Raw genomic sequence first — 8,803 nt, 5'->3', positions numbered from 1 at the left:
TTAACTCTGTTTTCTCCTTCACAGATACTGCCAAACCTGCTGAGCTTTTCCAGCAACTTTGTTATTGTTCCTGATTTACAGCATCCACACTTCTTTCGGTTTTTATTCAGGGAGTATAGGGCTGTTATCAATACACCTCGCAGGTCAGGGTCAGTTATCTTTGTTATCTGCTTTTGGCTTTTATGGTTGTATTTCAATTTGGCATCATCTTTTTGTCCTGCTACTGAGTCGGTACACCTCCTTATACTTCATTCCTATGAAGAAACCCCATCAGTATATCCTCTCAAACACTACCCTAACAGAGCTTCTGGAATTTACTTTGAGCTGTCGACAGGTTTGGACAGCAGCCCCTCGATGCCATGTGATGATTCCACTCTAATCATCATTATTACATCAGACGACTACTCACTTTGAAGCAACTATTCTTCAGTTGCTCCAGGAGTTTGGTGTCTGGTGTGAGCTACAAATGAAATCAAGTGGAGCTAATTTTAAGTGTTTGCATATCGATGTGAGTCAGCTTGGGAGAGACACTGTTGTTGGTCTGCCTTTCAGACTAACTGATTTAGAGAATCTTCCAAAAACACCATTGGAGGTATTCCTCTAGTGCTTTGAGGTGCTTCCTGTATATTGCACAAGTCTCTGAAGCATAAAGGAATGCACTGATCATTGCTGTTCAGTAAATAATGAGCATAGTCTCAGATTTGAAGACTGGATGACACCAAAATTGGTGGGATGGTGGACAATGAGGAAGGTGATCTAAAATTACAAAGAGATCTTGATCAATTGGGTCAATGGGCTGAGGAGTAGCAGATGGAGTATTTTTGGATAAATGCGAAGTATTGCATTTTGGTAAAACAAACAAGGGCAGGACTTAAACAATTAATGGCAGGGCCCTGGCTAATGTTGTAGAACAGAGAGACCTAGGAGTTCAGGTACATAATTCTTTGAAATTTGTGTCACAAGTAGACAGGGTGGTTAAGAAGGCAATTAGATTGCTTGCCTTCATTGCTCAGACCTTTGAGTATAGGAGTTGGGATGTCACGTTGAGGTTGTCCAGGACATCAGTGACGCGTCATCTGGAATACTGTGTGCAATTGTGGTCACTCTGCTACAAGAAGGATATTATTAAATTGGAGAGGGTTCAGAAAAGATTTACCAGGACGTTGTCGGGAATGGAAGGTTTGAGTTATAAGAGGCTGGATAGGCTGGGGCTTTTTTCATTGGAACATAAAAGGTTCAGGGGTGACCTTATGGAAATTTATAAAACCATGGGAGGCATAGATAAAGTGAATAGCAAGGGTGGGAGAGTTCAAAATTAGGAGGCATATTTTTAAGGTGAGAGGAGAAAGTTTTAAAAAGGACATGAGGGACAACGTTTTTACACAGAGAGTGGTTAGTCTATGGCATGAACTGCCTGAGGAAGTGGTGGATGCAGGTACAGTTTCAACATTTAAAAGACAATTGGATAAGTACATGAATAGGAAATGTTTGGAGGAAAATGGGCCAAACATATACACATGGGACTGGGTTAGTTTGAGAACATGGTCGGCATGGCCTAGTTGGACTGAAGGGTCTGTTTTCATGCTCTATGACTCTATGACACTGTACTTATCTAAATAAACTTGTTTAGACATGTTGTAACACACCTCTTGAACCAAGACCTCCTGGCTCAGAGATAGAGTCAATACCATTGTGCACAAGGCCCTTGCCCTGAAATCCAGACTAGTACCACTCAAATGTCTTAATGTGTATAGGATGCAAGGTACATACAACGTAAATATTCTTCTGTTTGTTCCTACAATTAGTGGAAATGAGAATATAGGTGAACTACAGAAAGGTATGAAGCATTTAAGGTTTTAACAAAGAAGCATTTGTCGGAGTTAAATGCTAAAAAAAAATTAGAATTTTAAAATCGAGCAAATTCCAAGATGTTTAAGTCATCAAGCCATTGCATAATGATAAGTTATGAGTGAACTATTAGAAACCATTATTTGAGAATAAGTTATAAGCATTTAAAAATACGTGTTGGTCAAAGATAGTAAATATTGATTTGTAAAAGCAATTTGATTGTTACAAGATCAAGAGTTCTTTTAAAAAAAAATCAATTGAATAAATAGAGGGCATGCTATCATTGAAGTGTAAAAGTTCAGGAAATGAAGGGAGTACACTTTGGGCATTTACACTTTGAATTTTTAGGTGTTGTGATCACTGAAAAAGTCGCACCTTAACTTTTGATAACCTGGCTGCGGAATAAGACTAAAGAGAAATGAGTATATATAACCTCTTATTTAATCACTTGTATTTTTCTTTCTAAACCTTTATTTGTAGTCTTTTGACATGAATCTTGATTTCATCTGGTCATTTCAGTTTCCATTCAATGTTTTATTTCCCTTTACATGCTGACAGAATGGAAGTACTAGAAATTCTACTTTGTAGCAAATAATGAAACACAGCTGGACGAAGCATTGCACACAACAGTATGTGTTCAACACGTCTTAGTAGAAAAGGTTTGAGGTGATTTCTTTATCCAAGTCCTGCCCTATTTCACTGTCTTGTTCATTTTCTAATACAGATGGCAAAACGTTTATTTTAATATGAAGCATAGTGTATTATTAATTAAAAATATACTTGAATGTCTATTTTTATAATCCTAAGTAGGAGATTATGCTGGCAGAGTAGGAGATGCTGAAATAAATTTTGATATATTTAGAAATATGGTACCTCCATTGTGATGATTTAATGATCATCATTAAATCATTGATCAAAATGCATTTGCTTGTGCTTGCACAGGTTCAAGACTGCAGTATGTCGTTTAAACTTAGCTCGTCAACTCTTGATATTCCTTAGCTCTGGATCAAGTTGCAAAATGTAATGTTTTGAAAACCTGGTGAAATTTACTGTTTTGAGGCAGAGAAGAAAAGGCTTGTTATTTTACAGCTAACTCTCACAGCTTGCCACATGCCTTCAGTTGGATTATAAGCATCACTGACTACTCTGGAGGACATTATGAAGTGACTGATGCAGGTGAAGAAGATAAAATCATAGGAAAAACAATCTGTTATATAGTTGTAACAGAAAAAAACTAGCATAACAGTCTGCATAATAAAGAAACAAGGAAAATAATAACACACTGTTTTCTTTTTAAATCTAAGAAAATTTCTGAGGAAGAAAAGCAGAAAATTCAGAAAAGAAAACATTTGGCAGAAAAACTTAAACAGGAAGTTATCAAAAAATAAAGTGTGGACGGTAAAGTTAAAGAAGAAAGAATCCAAAACCTAATATTCTGTCTTTGATTTAAGTGAATTCAAATATTAGCAGTACTGTATTACATGTGACTGTGACCAGTGATAGTTTGCAGAGAATAATGAAATACTACAGCAACAATGGCAGTCTTCTACTTCCATTTGAAAATATTTACATACTATAATTGCAAAATTAAATTGTTTGCAAATGAATGTGCGATGATAGTTGACCTTTGTATTCCTGTCAGCTGTAATGTTTTGCTGTAAATCAAACTATTGTTGCCTGTAAAATGCCAGAATTAATAGGTATCTCATTATTTACTATGCGCTTGTATAATAAACTGATTTGTCTAGACTCTGATGCGCTTTAGGATTGATGTTTAAACTACAACAGGTAAAAATAGAAGTCTTACATGTTTATGGAACTAGAACACCCAAACCTGTGTTATGCAAGTGCTGAGAAGTTGTCAGTTCTTATTGATAGGATGAATTCTGGGAAATAAATTCACTTTTTTTTTTAAATTGCATGTGACAAATGAAATTAAAAGATACTTCTAATTTAAATATAAGGTTACTATGAGATCTAATCATCAAATATCATTTCAACTATAAAACACAGTCAGCTTGTCATTTCTACCGTCTTTGGAACAGATTACATAACTGAAGTATGGTTATAGATCTGACAGTAATATTTTGCTCAGACTTCTTCTAATAATGTTAAATGAAGTAATCTGGATAACAGTTAAGTATTATGAACACAAAACTGATTTAATAGTTAAACCAGTTGAAGGTGTCCCATAATGTGTTATATTGTTCATTGCTGCCCTCCTTGTCATTTATTGATCTATCTGCTCCTTTAATGGAGCAGAGGTTTGTCTGCTGCCAGGCTCATCTCTTTCGTATTGACTTTAAATTTTAGCTAAGTAGAGAGTACATGACATAATTAGCTAATATATAGCCCTTTCATTTGACAGAGGGTTTTGAACTTAGTCCAAGCCAGAATCCCTTTTCTATTTGCTGTTAATTTACTCAGTCCTCAACCATTATTTGAGCAAAACAACACAATACTATCTATAATACATCATTTTAGTGCCTTTCACAAATCCAGTTGCATGATGGCAGTTGTGAAAAATGGAAAAAGTGTGTTGCGGGTAATTTTTTTAAAAACAGCTAAAGAATTAGCTGAAAACATACCTCAGTTTTATCAGTCTAGGCAACCATCAAATATTTTCTGAAACATTTAATTTTAAAAAAGTATTTAAAGTGGGTCGTTTGGGAGAAACGAGTCAGTTTTAATAAAAGCTAAAAAGTCTGATACAACAAACTATTTAAATGGATCAATAGAGACAGTTTGGATAAAAAGGTCAAAAAATTATTCCTTGGATAAGGAGAATATATTTTGAATGAAGTTGAGGTCTTCGTTGTATGCCATGAGAAACTTGATTTTAGGTTGCATTTTTGCAAGTAATAAATTAATTTATAATCTAGACCCATCTAATTGGTTGTTTTAAACAACATTCATCTTGTGGTATGCATGTTTTGATTTGTCTCTCTAGATTTTAATGTTTGAGTTAGAACTGAACACATTTGGGGCTAGCTACAAGACGTAAGGCTTCACTGGAATGAAGAGGACTTCTGAACAAAGTCAATTATGCAGTTAAATTATTAGGAAATTGTTGCTGCATACAAGAAAATAATTGTTGTTTTCACTGTTACAAATCTTGAGCCACAACTCCAACTAACTGTTTACCAAATTTAAAAACTAAGCTGTGGAACATTTAGTGGCTCAAATGGTAAAATGTATATAATTGTGAGATTTGCAGGGACAGAATTATTAGCACATTATTAGCATATTTTACTCCACTTCCAACCTAGCAGTCAGCTAGAGTAAGAGACTGGCCAACTACCAGGTGGGAGCATCTGCAGTAGGATGCAACTGTAAAAGATCAGGCAATGGTGGGCAGTGCTACAACTGAGGCAGCAAAGAGTTAAAGAAAAAGTCAGGCATAATCAAGAAGGCATCCATTGGGTTAGAGATAGCAAGAACTGGAGATGCTGGAGTCAGAGATAACAGTATGGATCTGGAGGAACACAGCAGGCCAGGCAGCATCAGAGGAGCAGGAAAGTTGATGACCCGAAATGTCAACCTTCCTCCTCTGATGCTGCCTGGCCTGCTGTGTTCCTCCAGCTCCACACTGTGTTATCTTATGTATTTGGTTAGAGTTGGATTTAGCAGTTTGTTGAATTTGATAAAGTGGAATGTCTGCACATTGTGGGGCAACTCTCTTCCTGTTGACCCACAAGCAGGTCTATAACAGCACGTCACTACTTGATCCACCTGCTTCCATTCCTTTAATTACCAAAATCTGAGCGAGGGAACCTCATTAATATATTACAATCTGGACCCACCTTGCCACAGCAGATTACTTGGATACCCCAAACATGCCAAGGTTAAATCAGAGGTTGGCACATCCAGAGTGATTCAAATTTGCCACTTTCCATTGACACTCCGACTTGTCATAGTGTGTATAAAATTTCCCCCAAACTATCAGCCTAACAGCTAAATGTAGATTTAAATTGCAAGTGCCACGTAATTCAATTAGCAGAGCAATCTTGTTCTGTATCTGATGGATTAAACCATGAATATGAACATAATATCAAAAACATGGTACTTAATTGTTATGATTCTTTGTGTGTCCTAGATCTCCTATTTAACATTGTGAATTTACGAAATGGATTTGCAACAAAGTCTGACTAATTTGCTGGAATACGAGCTACCAGATGAGGTGGTGGAAGTGGGTACAATTACAACGTTTAAAAGGGATCTGAATGGGTATATGAATAGGAAAGGTTTAGAGGGATATGGGACAAATGCTGGCAAATGGGACTAGATCAGTTTAGGGTATCTGGTCGACATGGACAAGTTGGACCAAGGTATCTCTTTCCATGCTGTATAACTCTATGACTCTAAGAGTAATTCCCTGTCCAATTCTTTTTAAATTCTAAACTCCGCCATTATGTAGAATGGAGACAGCCATTGCCCATTGTACTTTTGAAACCAAAGACGTATTGTAGGAGCACTCCATATAAGAATTTAGAGTTTGCAGTTAATTTGAGCCTTTGGAATAGTTCAGATATTGATCAAAATAAAATTGCTTGGATTATTATTAATGGCAAAATTATCAACAGCAATTCAGGAAGTAACAGCTGACCGATCGATGTTAATTTTATGCCCCTTATTCTTTAGATTAGCTCTGAATGCAAGGTACTTTTTTCAATTCGTGCAATTTCTGTCCAAATTCTATAAGTCAAATATGGGAGAGTACAGCAAGGATGGAAAGGAAATGTTTACTCCCAGCGATGATCATTCTTTACTATTTCTTGTTGTATATATTCATATTAACTGGACACAATATAATTAACTAAATTAGAAAACCAAGAACGTAGAGGAATTACGTATTCAGGCTCACTGGAAGCCACACAGTGCCTTTCATAGGAATGATAATGAGATGACTACTTGGTCCATCTGGTAAGTCCAAGAATTTAAAACAGTATTCATAATTAACTAACTATAATACCACAATTTATTTTCTCACCATTCTTAAAATGACTGATGACATTGACCTGATTAACATTCCTTAGCTCATTTTCCAGTGGTGAATTAGTTTTATCTGATCAATTCAACCTCCTGTTCCATAATCTCAGGGCCTGTGATAAACAGTCACTCAAGGTTCATCTCACAGACAATCTAATGGATCTTAAATTCCTCAAAACTTTCTTAAACAATTTGTTTCTAATGTAAACAAATTCAACTTCTCTCAATTGGTTTTTTTGTATTTAATGTCAGGGATTAGAAAAGAAGCACTTTTCATGTTTTCTGGCACAATGATGCTTTGCCTGTAAGATGACTGTCAGAACTGCACAAGTGATAAAACAAAGTATTGTTTTGGCTGAGTCAGACTCATCTTTGGCAATGAGGGTTGAGGATGACTTGTTTTCTCTCCAGAGGCAGGGAGGGTTGTGTAGTGGGTAAATAGTCCAATCCAGGAGCCGCAGATTCTGCCACAGGTGGGGCAGGTGATGACTGTTGAGCTGGTTGGGTGGGATGCAGTTTGTGTGTTCTAGGGCAAGTAATCCCTGTGAGTCAGTGGAGATATACATTTGTCTAGGGAGGCTTTCAGGGTGTCCTTGTAGCATTTCCTCTGCCTTTCTAGTGACCACTTACCATTGCATAGCTTGGAGTCAAGCACTTGTTTAGGGAGTCTTGTGTCAAGGCATGCAGACTGTGTGAACTGTCCATCGCAGTTGGTCATCTGTGACACCATTGCCTTGATAACTGGGGATATTGGCCTGGGAGAGGACACTCACTTTGGTATACTTACTCTGCCAGTGGATTTGTAGGATTTTGCAAAGGCAGTGTTGGTAATAACTCAAGAATTTGAAGCATCTGGTGTACGTGGTTTATGTTTCTGCTGCATGCAGGAGGGTGGGGACCACATTGTTCTGTAAACCTTGAGCTTAATGCTGGTTTGAGGTCATGGACTTTAAACACAGTGTTCCTTAGGCATCTGAAGACTGCAGTAGCATATTGGAGTTGATGTTGGATTTCATTGTCAATGCCTACTTGCACTGAAAGGAGGTTTCTGAGGTATAGAAAATGATCCATGTTGTCCAGGGACCTGCTGTCAATTTTGATGGTCAGGGGACAGTGTTGTGTGGCAGGAGTGGGCTGGTAGAGAACCTTTGTTTTCCGGATATTAGTCTGAGGCCCATTCTATCATATGCCTTAGTGAACATGTCAATAATGGTTTGTAGCTCAGCCTCTGAGGGGCACTCTTGTAGATATCATCTGCATACAGCAGCTTGATGACAGAAGTTGGGGTGGTTCTGGTTCTGGCCTAGAGTTGGAGATTGAACAGTTTCCCACTCATCAGTGAGTTAGCTCCACTCTAGCGGAGAGGTTCATGGAGGTGGTCTGGAGCATTGCAGCAAGAAAGATAGAGAAAAGCTGATGGTGCGAAGATGCAGCCCTGCTTAACCAGTTTGCACTCATTGAGTCTGTGGAGTCTGTTGGTGAGGAAGATGGTTTGCATGCTATTGTGAAGCAGATGAGCGATGAATTTCTGTAGGCAGCCGAATTTGAGGAGAATATTCCACAATCACTCATTGTTGACAAAATCAAAGACCTTTGTGAGATTGAAGAAGGCTGGTTGGTACTGCTCCCTAGCTCTTTTCTTGAATTTTCCATGCACTGAAACTCATGTCCATTGTACCTCTTGATGGGAAGAAGCTGCATTGAGACCCAGGTGGAGACAGTTGAGAAGGATTCTCATGATGAGCTCTCCTTTAGAGGACAGAAGGGAAATCCCTCTCAGTTCCACAGTTGGACCTGTCTCTTTTCTTGAAGATGGTCAAGAAGGCGTCTGAGATCCTCCTTCCAGTTGAGTGATAAGGTCACGGATTTGTGTCAAATGTGCCTGTCCACCATATTTCAGTACTTCAGCTGGAATTCCATTAATGCCAGAAGCCTTGTTTATCAGCTTTCAGATAGTTTTTTGCTC

The 8,803-nt window shown here is 37.8% G+C and overlaps 1 protein-coding gene across 2 annotated transcripts in view; it reads left to right on the top strand.

The window, feature by feature from the left end:
- cfap36 (cilia and flagella associated protein 36) overlaps positions 1 to 3,764 on the top strand; it is a 109,745-nt gene extending 105,981 nt beyond the window's left edge. For both annotated transcript variants that reach the window (XM_020514308.2, XM_020514293.2), the window contains one exon: positions 3,153 to 3,764. In XM_020514308.2, the coding sequence (XP_020369897.1) occupies positions 3,153 to 3,236 (84 nt within the window). In that variant the 3' untranslated portion in view covers positions 3,237 to 3,764. The remainder of the gene's footprint in view (positions 1 to 3,152) is intronic.
- Positions 3,765 to 8,803: the final 5,039 nt, after the last annotated feature.

This window comes from Rhincodon typus, chromosome 9 (assembly GCF_021869965.1).
Source record: "Rhincodon typus isolate 14 chromosome 9, sRhiTyp1.1, whole genome shotgun sequence".
NCBI lineage: Eukaryota > Metazoa > Chordata > Chondrichthyes > Orectolobiformes > Rhincodontidae > Rhincodon > Rhincodon typus.
This window is presented reverse-complemented; position numbering and strand designations above follow the sequence as displayed.